This window comes from Sinohyriopsis cumingii, chromosome 15 (genome assembly GCF_028554795.1).
Source record: "Sinohyriopsis cumingii isolate HCF-2022 chromosome 15, ASM2855479v2, whole genome shotgun sequence".
Taxonomy (NCBI): domain Eukaryota; kingdom Metazoa; phylum Mollusca; class Bivalvia; order Unionida; family Unionidae; genus Sinohyriopsis; species Sinohyriopsis cumingii.
This window is the reverse complement of record NC_142975.1, coordinates 13,037,872-13,057,610: the sequence shown is the minus strand read 5'-3', so window position 1 is coordinate 13,057,610 and position 19,739 is coordinate 13,037,872. Positions and strand designations below refer to the sequence as shown.

At 35.8% G+C, this 19,739-nt stretch overlaps 1 protein-coding gene across 1 annotated transcript in view; it reads right to left on the bottom strand.

Moving 5' to 3' along the window:
- Nucleotides 1-19,739, bottom strand: part of LOC149781276 (chordin-like) — a 128,882-nt gene that overhangs the window by 96,328 nt on the left and 12,815 nt on the right. Inside the window, exons 4-5 of the mRNA XM_089935364.1 lie at nucleotides 7,224-7,325; nucleotides 5,532-5,658 (exon numbers count right to left, since the gene is read on the bottom strand). Coding sequence (XP_089791490.1) covers nucleotides 5,532-5,658; nucleotides 7,224-7,325 — 229 coding nt within the window. The remainder of the gene's footprint in view (nucleotides 1-5,531; nucleotides 5,659-7,223; nucleotides 7,326-19,739) is intronic.

Sequence of the window (19,739 nt, the reverse complement as noted above, 5' to 3'; positions counted from 1 at the left end):
ACCAAATCCAAAAGGAAATAAAAGTTTTGTAAAAGTGTTAGCCCGGCAACAGCTATCTCTCCCCACTTGATTGTAAATTTAAACATTGTAAGGATATCTGTCTTTAGATATTTTTAAAATTATAAGCCAGCATTTCAAATAAGAGTATATCTTATGTTTCGCATATTAATTCTTCCTAATTCATTATATACGAAAGCATTTTGAGTAGACTTAGATATAAGAAGAACATATTTAGAAAATGACGAACAAACGTTTTCAATATTTTTGGCTTCATAAAATCCGCAAACCTCAGCCCCGAATTTAAAAAATGGAGTTATCTTCGGGTTAATACTAACAGACGACCGCTCTGGTTAGAGCGTCCGCCTCGAATGAGGGAGGTCGCGCGTTCGAACCCTGGCCGAGTCATAAGACGTATGCAAATGGTACTAGCAGCTGCCTCGCTTCTTGCTCAGTATTAAGAGGTTAGTGTTAGGACTGGTTGACCTGGTGCCAGGATAATGTGACTGGGTGAAACATCATGCTACATGTGTGCGGCATGATGCCCCAGTGCTAGATATCACAATAAACTGTCACACTGCAGACACAGTAGCGATATGACTGAAAAATTGTCAATGCTACGTAAAAAATGCAGCACACACACACACACACACATACACACACACACACACACTAACAGACGATACAATCCAATTACAGGTATTTTGCAAAGTTTTGAAAGGCTTTGCCTCGATATATGCAATGCCTTCAATGCTTAATAAGATAAACTTTTCTTCTATATATGCCAAAAGTTTTGTTCTTGTTTTCATAAAGTAAAATATGCATCTTAGATACTCATAATATGATTCATTATGTAGCTCTGTATGGCCATATTACCAATTCATGACGTATGAGATAGCCACCTCTACGAAATGCAACTAATCTTGATTTTTCCATATTCACTTTTAGTTTCCACTCTAAGCAACATGTATGCAGTCTATTGTGCATATTTGCAACGGGTGGACAGCATCATGAAAAACAATCAAATCATCTTCAGACAATAGTAAAACTAGTTCTAAGTTTTCTACCGAAACACCCATGTTTCCGTCATCTAAAGAGAGGTTCAGATCGTTCAAAAATAAATAAAAGAGTAAAAGCAATAAAACAAAACCTTGGAGAACGTCTACTGGACAATTAAACACATCAGTGAAAACATTGTTGACGGTAACACGTTTTCATATACTTAAGAATTGCCCTAACATTTTTCCAACTAATCTTTTCACTAAACAGTTTTTGGCACAGTCAACGTCTCTCTACCTCATCAAAAACATTTTCACTGTGTAAGGGTGCACATATTTTTAAGATGTTCTCGAAGCACATTTTTGTCGTGGTCAGTGTGACACGTACCGGTTAAGTCTGACGTATGGGATAGGCTTGCAATAAATCGCCATCCTGCGATGGTTAACCTTCTTTATATGGGGGCACGGTTGAGTTTTAATTAGGATACGCTAGGATAACGGTCCGACAGATATGTTAACTTTGGTTTAATTTGAAGAAAACGACAAAGTTGAGCCAATCCAGAGACAATTTGTGCCATTTGTAATAAGTGTCATAAAATGTGGTTTTATTCCCAAATTAGTTTTGAATATAGGCGGAAAAGAGAGAATTATTATAACTTCGAAAGACATGTGTTAAAATTTTGGCGGTTAGATAAAGTTAATTTCGGTTGCCTAACTAAATGAGGGGTTTGTGTTTCCAGACGAACTTCAAGGTTTTAAGTAATCTCCCTCGCAAAATTAGTCAGTCAAAGTCTCTGTGAGAGGCCAAGAAGCCTGACTCCGAGATAGCTAAAAAGTATTTTTCTAGTTTTATTGGATGGGTGTCTGGAAAGTTGAGGATACGGAAAAGAGAGATTCGACTTCATGGAAAAGGGAGTGAGTCTTGGAAAAGCACAAGATATGGTCTTAATCACCTAAAATATGTTCACTGATATAAGTTTGAAATTATTGGTTGAATTTATTTATTATTAAATTCATATTTCAATATTTCCTTGGGATCGAAAGGTAATGGTTTAGATGCATTTGTCTGAAATGTTATATGACACATATATTCTAAGGATTTAATGCATTACGCCTGATACAAATAGTATGAATATGGGAATTTCTCTCTCTTAAAGTATATGTATTAGATATGCTAGGGATTGATATTACTATATCTGGAAATAATATGTCATTGACTTATTAGTTAGCAGGTAATGCAGTTAGGACAAGGGGTGAAGTCCATTAATTCATTCGCATAATTAAGTTGTGAATTCTTTTCAAACAAGAATCGGTGGTGTTGTGTGTGTGTGTGTGTGTGTGTGTGTGTGTGTGTGTGTGAGATTGCGAATTGACCATATTAGCCTTAGTCTGTCGAGCTAAATTAAGACGGCATCTGACATAACAAACGTGGGAATATTGTTAGACGCCAGAAAGGAAAAACCTGACAAATATTAAGGTTGCAATTTATTTTGTTTAACGGGAAAATATTTCGGTATGTGTATCACGCAGTGGGAAAAGAGCAGACAGCTAAGTTACGGTTCATGAGACGGAAGAGGCTGGAGAGATAGAGAGAAGAGGAAAATGAATACTCTGATATGTCGCCAACGTTGACTTTGCGAGGACTGGTAGCAACCAGGTTACGCAGGCATGCTGAACAAAATAGTTTGATCGCTCACTCGATTCTATGAAGAAATTTGTTTTATCGATATAACAGAACGTCTACTTGGGTTTCTTTTAAATTTTTGAGTTCTATTTCTAGATGAAAGTGTATCAATGTCATGTTCAATTTAATTGTATTTATGTAATTAAGTTGTTGTATTTTACATACGGGGGCTCGTGTTTTTCTATTCTATATCTCTGCTCAAGTATCGTTTAATCTATCAATTAATTTCATATTTTACGTTATTCATTACTCGATTCGGGAATAACATCGTGGTTGATCATCTCCTAGAAAACTATAAACAAACCAGGCGCTACATAACAAATAGACGGCTCCTAACACAGCCTTCAAATACTGCTTAGAATCCACCCTTGTTTTCTTATATATATATATATATATATATATATATATATATATATATATATATATATATATATATATATATATATATATATATATATATATATATATATATATACACACATCAATTTACATAATATAAGCATAATGTCTATTGTAGAATAAACAGCTCTCAAACTGACCTGTTCTTCACCAAGTACTTTATTTTCGTCTTCCCATTTATTTATACTATTATTTAAAATCGATGTAAACAATTTGCTTAATCAAGAAAGTAGACTAATGCCTCTTTAATTAGAGGGTTAATTTGCATCCCCATTTTCCAAAATTGCTAGGCTGATAGCCGTTGACCAATATTATGGATAATATCGAACAAATAGTTTATTAAATAATATTGTCAATATTAGTAAAATTATGTTACCTGTACATACAGTATAAAGAAATCGCTTGCTAAAACATCCCTCAGTCTTATCGTATTTAAGTTCACTCATTGTTAGGCAAACTTTCTCTTCAGTGATTATTCAATTTAAAGTATTTTGTACTATTTGAATGTTTTAATTTTCATGTAACAAAATGAGCATTTTTATTCAAATTTATATTGGTTTTGCTTGTTTCTCGTAAGAGATTTATACATATTTCTCTAGAATTTATAATTTTAAAATGAAACGATCTCTGTCGAACCAAGACTGGCCTTGAGAAAGTTTTTTTGGAGATGTCACAGCTAAGTTGCGCTTTCTATTGACTGTTGTCCTAGATATAGAAGTTTTCCACTTTTTGATTATCTCCCTTACATCTCGATTAATCCAACCATACATGTATTCTGTATATACAATTGTTATAATCGGTCTATCAAATCATCCTGCTGGAATGGGTACGTGAAAAAGCTTGCCATTACCTTCAAGCGTGTCGGTGATTCTTTCTGGAGTTTTTCCGGTTTCAACATGCACCAATTAAACATGTCGCCATGTTTAGATTATCTTTTGCTGCAAAATGGCGTTAAACCCCATAACCACCACCACAACAACAACAATAATATCATCATCATCATAATGGATAATGTCTGATTCAGTACCCGTATGGTCATCAAAACCACACATAATTATCGTTTTAGTCAGTATTCTTCGATTTTTGGTAAGCCATTTCATTTTCTACAACTGTATATACATTTTCCTCCGAGTGACCAGAGGAATACTGTTATGTATATTTGATTTAATTTATATTTGATTTAATTTAATTGTCTGTTTGTAAGTTCTAAATTTTGTTTATTTTCATTACATGTCAATGTAATGTAATTTTGTTTACTGGGAATTTTATATTTTCCAGAAAAATTCAGTTTGACCTGAATATTTTCATAAATACCTAATAATAGAAACACTGTTTCTATTTCTGACCTTGATTCAGAAATCACTGAGACAAGTAAACAACTATTTATTTTTATCTTATTCTCGAGTAAAATGATTGGTTTTTATCAAGGTCATAACATGATTGTTTATACGTAGACAGCCTCTATTTCGCAATTATGGATTTTCCGAAATTGCGCTTTAGTCAGGTTTTATACCGATGTCTATAAAGATATTTCTCAACTGGGCGTTTTTCTTTACACTGGAAAATGTCTGTTGTGGCAGTATGGAGTTATATGTTAACTTTTATTCAAATTATTTGGAGTCTAAAAGAATAAATTTTTTTCCTGGAAAAAGACATTTCTGTAAATTTTATTCGGAAATTCAAACATCGGAATATTATTGGCTGTGGAATCACACACACACAAAAAAAAACCGTAGACGATATAGCACCAAAAAGGCTACAGTATACGTCATCGCCTTCCATCTTGGATTTTGCGTCGGGACTAGAACTCGAATTCTTTAGAACATTTCTTTACTGGGACTTCTAAAATTTAATCCGTGGATTCTTCTTGGATTATTTTTGGATTTGATTCTTAAAACCGTAAGTTCTTATTTTTTTCATTTTTACAGTATTTTTCCAGGGAAATAAATTATTTGTTAAATTTGTCAAAGCTTCTTGTTTTCACTCTTTCTGTTGTTACTGTTTATTAGAGCCTAAACACGTAATAATAATAATAATAATAATAATAATAATAATAATAATAATAATAATAATAATAATGATAATAATAATAATAATAATAATAATAATAATAATAATAATAATAATAATAATAATATAATAACAACAACAGCAGTAATAATAATAATAATAATAATAATAATACCACCACCACCAATTATAATAATAATAATACCCCCACCAACAATAACAACAATAATAATAATAATAATAATAATAATAATAATAATAATAATAATAATAATAATATCATTAATAATATTAATAGTAAGAATAATAAACAAATATACGAATAAAACTAATTAAAAAGAAGAAGATTAATAATAATGCAAAAATGAAGGTAGAGCTGATATTTTACATTCAAAATGACACATTTTCAAGTTTATGTATATGGAATATCTAAGTATACTTACTGAGCGTAACGTATGGCAAAGTGAAAACTGGTCCACGATAAAATCCGGATATGAACCGTTGCAACCCCTCGTGTTTTCACGTGACCCGCGTTTGGTACAGCGCGACCAACCAGCAAAGCGGTAAAACCTAAAATAGACATTGATATCTATTTAAGAACACTTTATCGTCCGTTAACAGTTAAGGGCAGTGATTTGCCACATGGCATAATTATGTCTAACATCTGACATTAGCGCTAAATCAGACATTTAAGTGAAGCAATAAAAGCAGTGGCGAAGGAGTAAAGGAGGAAAAGATTGGAGTTCATGTAAGCCATAAAGTTAACTGGAGGTCCATAACTTAGGCACAGGGATCTGACATCTGCTTCTGGTAGGTGAAAACATTCGGGTTATTCTGATCACAGCCCCAGTCTAATGTCAGAACGCTTAACTAATAATTTATATTTGAAGAAAATAAAAAAAGAAGAAAAAAACCTCAAAAATGTGTAAAATCAGTTTTGTATGCTATGATATGGCACATCTATCCCGAGAAACAAAAACAGAAAGTTAAAAACTCAATATACAGTAAAATTTGAAGGATCTAAGATGACAAATGCTGAGGCAACCAACTTGTCCGATAAGCAAACGACAATTTCTCATTTAATAAGAGCAGCTCTAATACTGGCAGCAGTAAATGGTGCAGGGGTGAAGATTATTGCTAGGAATGAAACAACTGCATCTAGTTTTACAAATATTCTCAAAAGTTTCATAAGCTACGCTTTTAAATATAATGACGTTTACGTCAAATATAACGACGTTGACGTCAAATATAACGACGTTTACTTTTTGTAAAGATACATAAAGACACCAAACAGATATTCTCAGCTTTTAGATTTCAAACAATGTAGTCTCTTTACCCTTGGAAAAACAGTTGGTGGAATTTTCTCATTTCTGCATAAAACCTAAAATTTTCATCGGAGAATAAAATACACCTTTTGAAACAAATTCTCAAAAATGACTTGTATTAATTCTTCCATTTTCAATTCAGATCCCATCATCAAAGACCAAAACACAAGAGAAGTATGAAGATGAAAACGAGAAAAACTTGAGGAGGAAAAGTTTACCTAATCTATCACAGAGTAAATAAAGTCCGAAGGACTTTATGTTAACTTTGTGAATGATTTGGTAAAATTTACACATCGATAAATACCCAATCATGATTATTTAATTCTTATAATTCCCATTCCAATTTACTTCCTTTTTGCAATCATACCAGCAGATTTCATCAACAAAACATTCACTGTTAGGTAGATCAAATTCGTCTTTCATTAGCCTCTCCAATACAACCTAATGCATATCTCGATCTGCGCTAGTCCGCAGAATTTAGCGATGTTTGAAAACAATACACAACACAAATTAACGCAACTCAGCCGACACAACCAATCTATTTATAAAAATAATTTTGTTTGGACCTAACCAGTATTGTAGATTTCCAATAATAAAAATACGCACAGTAGCCACAAGCACGTCACTAATCTAAAGTTCGCAGTTAAAATGAGAATTTCTTTCCTACAAAGGACAAAGAAGAAAGTCATCAGTGGTCAGAATTTATTATTTCCGAAACTTGAATAGCGATCTGAGAAAACGAGAAGTCTGTGGTTACCTTGCCTACTATCAATGGCAACAAAGACTTTTATTTAAACGCTGAAAACTTACCAGGATGATCGATGGTATTATCTCCTTCGTCACTCAGGTCCGTCAACTGCGGCAAATAAGGCACTAGAGGCGCAAGGGTGTATCTTTCTTCGAAGGAAATCTCTGAAAATGTATAGACATTAATTTGCTCACATCTACTGTATTTTTGTCAGTTAATGTTAAATTATTTCTATTAACAATAACCCCACCCCATAATCACCCCACCCACTCCAACTACAATTCATATTCCACTTAATCATGCCGACTTTTGAGAGTTCCACTAATTGGTCTAACCCCCACGGTAACTCTTTATTTCCACTGGAAAAATCTTTTCTAATTGCACGAAAATGTTTTAATGCTACAGCTTTGTTTAATACAGCTAAAACCGCTCCGGTGGCCTAGTGGTTAGAGCGTCCGCCTCGGATGCGGGAGGTCGTGGGTTCGATCCCCGGCCGAGTCATACCAAAGACTTACAAAAACGGTACTAACAGCTGCCTCGCTTGGCGCTCAGCATTAAGAGGTTAGTGTTAGGACTGGTCGGCCTGGTGTCAGGATAATGTGACTGGGTGGGACATCATGCTACATGTCTGCGGCATGATGCCCCAGTGCAAGACATCACTATAAACTGCCACATTGCAGACATCGTAGCGATATGACTGAAAAATTGTTAAAGCTACGTTAAAAATCCCAATCACATCACATCACATAATACAGCTAAAGACAATCCAATTTAAGAATATGACAAAAACAAACTCAGAACTCAAAAACTTTCTTTCTTATTCTCTACTGTTCAGGTAAATCTGTGGAAACCATGATAGTTTGTTTTCACACAGCCTGACCCGTGCTATGTAATAGTTTACAATAGGTTGCGAGATAAGGCTGTGCCGAGTCAGATACTAGTTTATAATAGGCAATGAGATTAGTATGTGCCAGGTCAGGTAATAGTTTACAACAGGTAGCGAGATCAGGCTGTGCCGAGTCAGACACTAGTTTATAATAGGCAATGAGATTAGTATGTGCCAGGTCAGGTAATAGTTTACAATAGGTAGCGAGATAAGGCTGTGCCGAGTCAGATACTAGTTTATAATAGGCAATGAGATTAGTATGTGCCAGGTCAGGTAATAGTTTACAATAGGTAGCGAGATCAGGCTGTGCCGTGTCAGATACTAGTTTATAACAATCCAATGAGATCACAATGTGCAAGGTCAAATAATAGTTCATACTAAGCAATGAGATCAGGATGTGCCAAGTCCGGTAATAGTTTACAATAGGCAATGAGATCAGGATGTGCCAAAACAGACGGGCATGATGGATATATTAGTCTGATCTAGTATAATAACAAGGATATTAATAATATAAGCATGCGTTGAACTGCGATTAGGGAATGAGGAATGTGCAAATTCAGAATACGACATGAAATTTAAAATACAAGTTAGTTATTAATGCAAATAAGTGTATGGTTGTCTTTCTGTGTATGTCTTCTTCTTCTTCTGTTTTTGATTTACCGTCATTGAGAGCCTATGTTATGCTGGCTATACGTGACTGCCTGCCTAACTGGTAGAGGTAGAACCCAGGAAGACCCCGGGAAGAGCCACCGACCCAAGGGAAGCTACTGACAAGCTTTCTCACATATTAACATTGTCCCTGCCCGATACTCGAACCAACGCCAACAGAGGTGAAGTAGTGTGATAACAGTGATGGGTAAAGGCAGTAAAGAAGAGCCTTATATATATATATATATATATATATATATATATATATATATATATATATATATATATATATATATATATTTGTAAACTTTTTTCAAAAGTAGGATCAATGAACAAGTCACAGACACAGTCTTGTAGACAAAACTAAACAATGTTTAGCGATTAAACCTGAAGGAAGTCAAACACCGCATGATCTGCCGATGAGATTTAAATATAAGCAGCTGAATTCTATAACCAAAACTCTACGTGCAATTTTTTTTCTCCAAATGAATGGTGACAGTTCGCTCTCAGCAACATGAGTCTATGTTTATGGTAATATGTTTATGTCTGTATAATTATTAAACGGGACCAGATCGTTTACTGACACTGATAGTTTTATATCACAAAAACCCGTCAAATATATGAATATTCGTACAAAATTGAAAATTACCGAGATATTCCGATTGCCGGTAAAACGGTCACAATCATTTCCGACTCACGAAATCGTCGAGAATGCTCTGCGCTGCGTTTATATCGTTTAAGGAGTCTGGTTGGCTTTGAAAACAATTGTGTACTCGGCAACAAAATGGATGTTTCCCGTCTTCATATTATTGAATCCGGGTTGCTATTTGTATTTTCTAGACTTCAGTAGCATCTTCAAAAGTAAAAATGGCTGGTAAATTGATTTTTACGAAGTATAGTGGTTGTTGCAGCACAACTTTATCCGAAATGACTGGATAAGCCGAAATGACTGAAAAAAGCCCAAATTTGGCAAGAAACTGCAACTGAGTAGCTCAATCTGCGAATAATTTTTTTTTTTAAAAATTTGTTTATCAAGAATAAAATCTAAGAAACTCTCGACCCTTGTAACTCTATAAATAACGCTGAAATAACAGCTTTCAGCTTGGTAAACAACACATCATAGCTTTGTTTGATGAACCGTATTTTCCTCCACAAAATTTCTCTCGTCTGCAAAGCACGTGCGAAACATAAGTATTACCTTTTGGACAACGTAGTCGGCCCAGACGTCAAAAACTGCATTGTGTACATTACTACTCGATTTTCTCTAACATTCCTGTGTTTAAAGTCATGAAACTTCATGTATGTATAACTTTTAGCGGTGATTAGTATACCTACCACAGACTAAGATGTATGCATATGCCTGCACCTTTCATCGTACTATTTTATTTTGATTTTTTCCATCGGTAATTCTTTCTCTACAATAATATAGTCAGTGTCATTTGTCTACAATGATAGACAGCCAAAAATAGTATGGTCAAGATTTATTAATACGGACAAAAAGAATACACAATTGTCGGCTTGACCATACAACCGAAAAAGGCAGTCGCGAAGGCGCCACGCATTAAAGAGCGCCAAATTTTACGGAGGTAAATGTTTGCCTGGGAGGGGACACCAGAAACCCTAACGCATGCCCGGCCCTATAATATCTTTTTGATTTTCTTGAAAATATTATTATGACCTATTTCAGAGCAAACTTGCAAAATTGTTATTATATAAACTTTTTCTTTATCAGAACCCTAAATCCCTAGTTTTCAAGTGCACTGATAATTTTTTTTTAGTTTACATACCTGCCAACCCAGCAATGATTTCAGCAATGATTTTTTTGTTGCGGGGGGGGGGGGGGAGTAATTTTCAGTGGAGGAGACTGGAAAGAAGTTTGCATTCATATACATAGATCACCGTTGCTAACGCGGGTTTTTAACGAGAAAAGGCAGGTATTGTGCGATATTTCCCGTACGTAATGTCAAGTACATTCTCCTACATCGTTAAATATAAAGGTCATAACTTTAAATAAGTAATTGTGATTTTTGAGCATTCGTCTATAGATAGATGTATCGCCATGCAATTGATAGATATAATAATAGTGTTGTTATTCATTTTAGGGGTGTGAGTGTGAATAGTGGTCTTTATGTACAATTGTTTTCAAATCGGAGTCCATTCATCTGGATGGAGGGGGAGGGAAGAAGGGGATAGGAACACATTTATAGGGGTGGCGCGAAATTTGAGTGACAAAAACGGGATATGTGTGCGGGATATGTGTGATTTGGATTTGTAACGTAGCTTTAACAATTTTTCAGTCATATCGCCTTGATGTCTGCAGTGTGGCAGTCTATATTGCTGTCTAGCACTGGGGCATCATGCCGCAGACATGTAGCATGATGTTCCACCCAGCCACGTTATTCTGGCACCAGGCCGACCAGTCCTAACACTATCCTCTTAATGCTGAACGCCTAGCGAGGCAGTTGTTAGTACCATGTTTATGTTTTTGGTATGACTCGGCCGGGGTTCGAACCCACGACCTCCCGCATCCGAGACGGACGCTTTTACCACTAGGTCACAGGAGCGGTGCGTTGAGACATTAACTGATGCTGGAGAATTTCTATTCAAATCTTGTAGTCGGCTTTCTGCACTTGACCGACAAAGTTTATTGCATGTTTGAAACCTAGTGTCTTAATCTCTTGTCCAGGTACGACATCCCACCCCCACCCCCACCCCCGTTAAGGAATATTAGTTTCTGACAAACCGAAATACCATGTACGCTAGCAATTTATGAACTATTTCAAAATCAAACGTACTATGAGTCTTAACAAGATTTTAACCTTTCTCGCCACAGACCTTACAAAATTAATTTACGGTTTACTGTAAATAAAAGAAATATCTAAGTAACAAAGCTCCTGCTCTATGTACATATCTACCTACCAGCTTACGTATTGCTATCTATTAGTTACCTTCCTACAAACCAACCATCCTACCTACATACTAACCGATCTACAAATTTACCTATTCGCAAAGTTATTTCACCTGCATGCACTTCATCCCATGCAATATTGTGCATGCGCTTGAAATCTTTCAATATCTGAACTCCATCGCAACTCTAATTCGCATATTCATTCACGGCTCGTTTCTTACGATGATGAAAGAATTCTGTGTCGAATTTTCATCACGACATTGCAGACTTGATATAGGGCAGAAAACGAACCCTGCTTATCAGCTATGCTGGCGGGCTCCGATAGAAACGTCAAACGACTGTCAAAATTATACACGCTTCGTTTCCGGAAGACGAAAAATGCAGTAAAATGTACACATTTTAATCTCCAGAATTTAACTTCTTCACAGAAAGTTCAAATCTTTTTTGCTAATGAAAATAAACATAACAGGAACAGTCTCGACCTATCATGATTTCACAGAAAGAAATGTTTTTAAACAAACGTCGTGAGAGAGAGAGAGAGAGAGAGAGACATACATACATACATGCATACATACATACATACATACATACATACATACATACACACACACATACATACATACATACATACATACATATATACATACATACATACACAGACATACATACATACACACACACATACATACATACATACATACATACATACATACATACATACATACATACACAGACATACATACATACACACACACACACATACATACATACATACATACATACATACATACATACATACATACATACATACATACATACATGCATGCATGCATGCATGCATGCATGCATGCATGCAGACAGACAGACAGACAGACAGACAGACAGACAGACAGACATACATACATACATACATACATACATATATATTGTTTACTAAGACATGATGGACTACGGTGTTATTGCCCGGATCAAGTAAATAATAGCGTAAAATATGAAATGAATGAATGGAATAACAGAGATCTTAGCAGAGATATAGAACAAAACAACACGAGCCCTTGATGTAAAACATAACAATTTAATCAGTTACGTAAACTAAATGAAATTGAACATGACATTCGAATGATTCACTTTTATCTAGAAGTAGAGTTAAAACTTTGTATGCTAAATTCAATTACCCGTTCTGTTATATCGATATAATAAATTTCATCATATATTCGAGTGGCTGCTCGAACTCAAATTGCTGGCATGTCAGCATCACCTGGTTGCTTCCGGTTTGCCTCATTTATTTTCCTTCTCTCTCTCTCTCTCTCTCTCTCTCTCTCTCTCTCTCTCTCTCTCACACACACACACACACGCACACCTCTTCGGCTTATCACCTATCTTGGTTGTAGACTGTGTTCTTTTCCAATGTGCAGTACAGGTATGGAGCCATTTCCTTGTGCTTCATTTGAGACTTGCTAACCTTATGCTTTATTGAGACTCTCTGTTACTATGCAGCTGAGTCTCTCTCATTTATTGTCCTAAACTTTCCGACAAACGTCTTAAGGATAATCTAAAGAGAAATACTTATTCTTTCCCGGAGCTAAGATTCTGGCTCTCCTAAGAACTTCGACCAACTAATTTCGCGATGGGGATTTTCTTAAAATTCACACACCCTAGTTTAACTTAGCCAATCAGGATTACTTTCTTTACCCGACATATATTTTAACATCCCTATCGAAGTCAGAATAATCCTCTCTGGTCCGCCTTTATTAGTAACTATTCAGGAATATATAATGATTTGATACATTTTTCAAATGTCCCAAGAGTTCCCAAATTTTTGCACTGGTTTGTCTCACCTCTGCCATTTTCCGCTATATGACCTTACACTGGCATATCTGTCAGAGTGTTAGCGAACGGACTATAGTTAAATTTCAGTTCATACCCCAAACAGAGCATATTCCATTCCCGGCAGACATCAATTTCTTGCGAGCCCAAGCCCATAATAAGTCAATCTTAATGGTTACGTGTCACGCTGACCACTACATAATGTACTGCGAAATTAGACACACACACACACACACACACACACACACACACACATATACATACATACATACATACATACATACATACTTTTAATATAAATTTACTTTATAATTAACTTGTATTTAGTGGATTAACTAGCAACAGAAAATATTTACAAAATTGAAAGATAAATATTGATTTACGAAGTCTATGTACCGTTTCAGTCATCAACGCAACACTCTTTGTTAACGAGGCAATTAAACTCTAGACTTAATTCGTAACATGTGATGTTTGAACATCAGCCGACATTTCGTATTTATAAAAGTGTATTTTTAGCTTAAGTCGGCGGGAAGTTATATTGCGAACTACCTAATTGGTGTGAATTTGTCTTAATTGGATTAGAAATCTGTTAGTCATAACAAATTGACATACTGGAACCAAATAACCTAGTCTGAAAACCTTAGGAGTTCCAAACTAGAGGCGAAAGTGTACACAATTCAATAAACTTTATATCAATCAGGTTGCTACGAATAACAGACATATAAGGTATCTCTGTCTATGAAAATATCGATCTTGCTTTAGGTGGATATGATGTTTTATGAACCAGGACACCTAACAGTGACCAACGCTAAGAGAAGGCCACTATAATGGATTTGTGGATTCATACAATTTCATACTGGTCGAAACAATGGACAATAATTATAAATATAGCGAGTCCCACTAGTCCGTCTAACACAATCAGCTAGCAATAATCGTTCCTATGATATGTTTTGGTTTTTACAGTTAACCATAAATCGTTCATCCCCACCCCCTACAAGTTTGAATTGAAATCTGGGGTAGATTTCCTGCAGTTTGAGAATAAACGTTTAACTGTTCCTCGTGTTTTCCTTCGGTACTTGTTTAAAAAAGCACCGCTACCCTTGGACCGGGTGATTCGAGAATTCCGCCTAGATTAGCATATAGGTAGAATGAATAGCGATTTATGGTGTTACCCTAAATCTATTCACCCACTGCATGCCTGATATGGCCCGATTCCAGTGAGTATTATAATCGATTGCCGACCTTTAAATAAACTCACCCAACTTGTCTTTTACTTCTTGAATGATGAAATCGAGACAGCTAAGATTTTATTTTAGAATTATCTTTTTGACTCTTGTAAACCCGCAGGAATACGAATTAAGAGCATTAATTTGCATATTGAGGTTCATCAGAGAAACGTTAGACTATGTAAGTCATGGGAACCCCTAGCAATCAGTATTGCGATGTTATGGTTTGGTAAAAAAAAAAAAGCTAGTTCGCAGTACATTGTTTACATTCGTTTCCGTGTGAATAAAGAAAATGACATATACATTCTACATACGTCAGATAACAAAGTAGTTGAGAGAAACATTTTCTTTTTACATTTTAAAATGTGCAAAAATAAAAGTCACATTGAGTGTGTGATTTAGATTTTTAGTGTAGCTTTAAAAAAATTAGTCTTTCAATTGTTTAGTCTTATCGCTACAATGTCGACAGTGTGGCAGTTTATAGTGATGTCTAGCACTGAGGCATCTCGCCGCAGATATGCAGCATGATGTCCCACCCAGTCACATTATCCTGACACAAGGCCGACTAATCCTAACACTAACCTCTTAATGCTGAGAGCCAAGCAAGGCAGCTGCTAGTACCCTTTTCGTAAGTCCTTGGTATGACTCGGCCGGGGTTCAAACCCGCGATCTCCTACATCCGAGAAGGACGTTCTAACCACTTAGAACACCGGAGCGGTCAATACGAAACGTGTCATCAACTATATATATTGATCTTATATAACAGGTTGGCCAAAAATAATATTCCACTGTCAATGCCCACCGCACCGACAGCCCTGGGTTTCACGACGGGATTTCCGTCCACGTAAACCCCTGTAGTCACAGCCTATTGAACAAAACCCTTTATTCTCAAAAAAGAGCGTGGTTTGTAAATGTTCTGAAACCATCTTCGGCAATATGGTTAACTCTCCAACACGAAATCTATCCTGCAGAACTTTAAAACAGATAGTAGCTTTCTGGCAATGAGAGATTTGCCTTGTACAACAATGATCACACCATCTAAGAAGTATCTACAAGGGGGAAAAATGAATCAAATATAATATGGTGGATAACTATTTTACATTTACTGGATGTCTTGCCATTCACTCCCGTAACCACAATCGTAACACCTCTAACCTTTCCCACCAACCTATATGATCAATATGGAGTCTTACTTAGAGTACAGTCATACTGAATGTGTGATTTTAACAAATACTGTTACTTTTCTGGTGCCGGAAATGTCTGAAATCGCGTGTTAAAACTATACACTCTATGAGTCTCTATCCCTAATTTGCTAATTACAAAATGACAGCACGTTAATTAGAAGCTGACATTTTAGTTCATTCGATTTACTCGTTGTTTATCCTTTAGACCCGTTGACTTCGATCGTTCAATATTGCCATCTTTTGCTTTTACGAAAATGTATCGTTGAAATCATGGGGAAACTGACCCACGTGATTGCAATAAGGTTAGATTTAAAACTGGTTAAGGTCATATCATTTGGAATTTTAAGTCATGATAGGTTCAGGGTAATCCGAATATTTTTCAGCAACTGGAAAAATGACTGTAGCTCGTATAAAAGTTACGAATTATCGACGGTTACCGATATAACATCTGTCATTTTCTTAATATCACATAGCATTTACCATCGTGATCGAAGGAGAAATATCTTTTAACAATAACAGTCTTTGTTGATATGTCAAGATCCATTTCGAATTCCAGTGAGCATATATTTGATAGGAAAGAACACCTTTTGTCGTTATCCCTCCCTGAAAGAGTTAGATAATGGAACATCTAAGACAAAACAATGATCATGTTTCACTTAACTTGCCAAGAGGCGAATAAAAAGGAATTATTTTACGCTATTTTGTTATTTTGAAGACGGCCGCCGAACCTAATTGTATAGAACAGATTGGCTTTAATTAGAGAAGAACTGCAACAACCCCAGGCGCTGGGCGACTTTAAAAAGTGGGGGTTTGGCGTGTGGGGGATCGGTGATGATGTATTAGTCTGCGTATTTCATGGCTTTTATTTGCATTAAGGATAGATTGAACATGAAATACTTGCGAAGAAGCAATAAAACATATGTTGGATGTATCATTATTCAGTAGAGAGGTTGAAAAAAATTAAGATGGCATGAAAAATACGTATGGAATTCAGACCGACTCTTGTAGCTAGAGTAAGGTAGAGCAATGCGTTGAATATGGAAATCAAATATGCAAGTGAAATCAAGATTAGTGGATGTTGCAGACGATACGGTCATGCTACAATCTGGGCATAATCTTGTTGGGTTAGAAGCTGACTAAACCATTATTTTCGTTGAAATCAGGACCCTCTCAGCCTACCCCACCCCACCTAAGTACATATTCTCCTTAGAACTTCACCCAAAAAACCCATTCGTAATATCCACCTATCAATCGCTTATCACGTGTCTGTCTGTTTGTCTGTTTGTTTGTTTGTTTGTCTGTATGTCTGTCTGTCTTATTTCGGCCTTTATGTTGAGGTCCAAATTGATTATTTTATTTTGTCCAGAGTTTTACTGACATCAAGAATATGCCACATACATGCGATATATTAAATATTGTCACAGTATTGCAATGACACATACATGTGATACATTAAATATTGTCACAGCACTGCAATGACACGAACATGTGATACATTAAATATTGTCACAAAATTGCAATGACACATACATGTGATACATTAAATATTGTCACAGTATTGCACTGACACATACATGTGATCCATTAAATATTGTCACAGTATTGCAATGACACATACATGTGATACATTAAATATTGTCACAGTATTGCAATGACACATACATGTGATCCATTAAATATTGTCACAGTATTGCAATGACACATACATGTGATACATTAAATATTGTCACAAAATTGCAATGACACATACATGTGATACATCAGATATTGTCACAAAATTTCAATGACACATACATGTGATACATTAAATATTGTCACAGCACTGCAATGACACATACATGTGATACATTAAATATTGTCACAGCATTTTTCTCGTTAAGACAAGTATTGTATGCGTTTTTAAAGAGTTGTTTAGTTTTTATTTATATATTTTTGAACATGGTTCGTTCATTTGAATGACAAATGGAAATTAAATAATAATACTAATGGCAATGATAAATGTGTATTAATTATGCCCAATTGTCATAAAATTGCACATATTTTGCTTTCATAATTAAAAGTCGAGAAAATACTCGAGTGCAGGTTCCAGTCAAACACGCTGAGAAAACTCTAAAATGAAAGCAAACCGTCCGTATAACAACTTGAGTTTTCTTCTATGTGTTGTTTATCGACAACACGCTCCAAATGCTGGTTTTTACATACCGATCATACGAAAGGGCCTTGAGTGCGCTGCCACTGACGGTTATCTTTTACAAGCTATAAAACAGGATGATATTTCTTTTCTTTTATCAAATGCATGCATTGCCCATGCACTTTGAAGACTGAATTTGAGTACAGAACACAGCGTAGGGTCATTGCCAATAGCAATCGACGGTGGTGGTGATATCGGACTAAAATATTTGCTTTCAGGACTTCAGCTGTGGCGCAACCAATAAACAAGCCAATCGCTTCTAGCATGAAATTGCAAAAGCTGCTATTTGAGATAGTGCCGACTTATATCACAAACTAAGAATTACGAACGATATTTACGTACAGAATAAGGATAAGAACAAAAATATCCCAAATATTTTTGAGCTTCACGTAACTCATTTCACCCATGAAAGGGGTGGGTGTGGTGGGAAATTCGACTGACTACTTTTAAAGGATCTAGCTGTCCATTTTGAAATGTACAATACATAATAATACGCGAAATATACTCGTGAATACTCGTTAAAATGATGACTATTCAGATATATCTTACTATAGTGGTTGTTAAAATAAAATGATTAAACAAAAAAATATTCCATTATGTTCGCTTTAATGTTCTTCAAAACGCAAGACCTTTCGTTTGCAAAGGTCTCTCTCTATCTCTCTCTCTCTCGATCGATCGATCGATCGATAGATAGATAGATAGATTTTTGTGTGTGTGTGTGTGTGTGTGTGTGTGTGTGTGTGTATGATTTACGAAGCTTTAAAAATTTTTCAGTCATATCGCTGCGATATCTGCAGTGTGGCAGTGGCAGTTTATATTGTCTAACAATGGGGCATCATGCCGCAGACACGTTACAGCATGCCCAACCCATTCACATTATTCTGACACCCAGCCGACCAGTCATAACACTAACCTCTTAATGCTGGGTACCTGGCGAGGTAACTGTTAGTACCACTTTTATAAGTCTTTGGTATGATTCGGCCGGGGTTTGAACTTCCCGCATCCGAGGCGGACGCTCTAACCACCTGGCCACCGGAGCGGTCGAGAGAGAGAGAGGTTGAGAGAGAGAGAGACAGAGAGAGAGAGAATGTGTGCATGTCTGTGTACTCAAGATATATTGCAGATAACATTATTAGTGCTACGGCGAAGGTGTATTCCAACATGAGATAAAAGGTTGCCAATGTGAATCTTCTTTATAAAGACAGGGTACATCAATTTAAGTTATTTTTTGTCATCCAATTTGATTTTGACTTCAGTTGTCATACACCAGATGAAATCAGTGGTACAATCACTCAGATGTTCTCCATTATTGCCGCCGATGAAAATCATCTTAAAGGGTATGTAATGCGTATAGGTCAACCAATGTGACCTTACGATGAAAACGTTTTTCCTTCAAAATGTCAATAAGATAGGTAAATTGGTATGCATAAACTTGGCATGGTTAGCATCGTGGAAAACATATCATGCGGTAAAACGGAGAATGTCTGCACATCACTATAGGACTCGCTGTACTAATTCAGTTACCATTGTAAATCCATGCAAACATAGACTTTAAATTTATGAGTGCTATTATGAAACCTATATTTGTCAGTATAGATGCATCCTGGATGACAGAGTTTCTGTAGAGAAAATAGTACGAGTCGCGACATGTTCTGGATCTACGTGTGTTTGAAACATGTGCTTTCAATAATGCCTCAAAGAGTCAGGT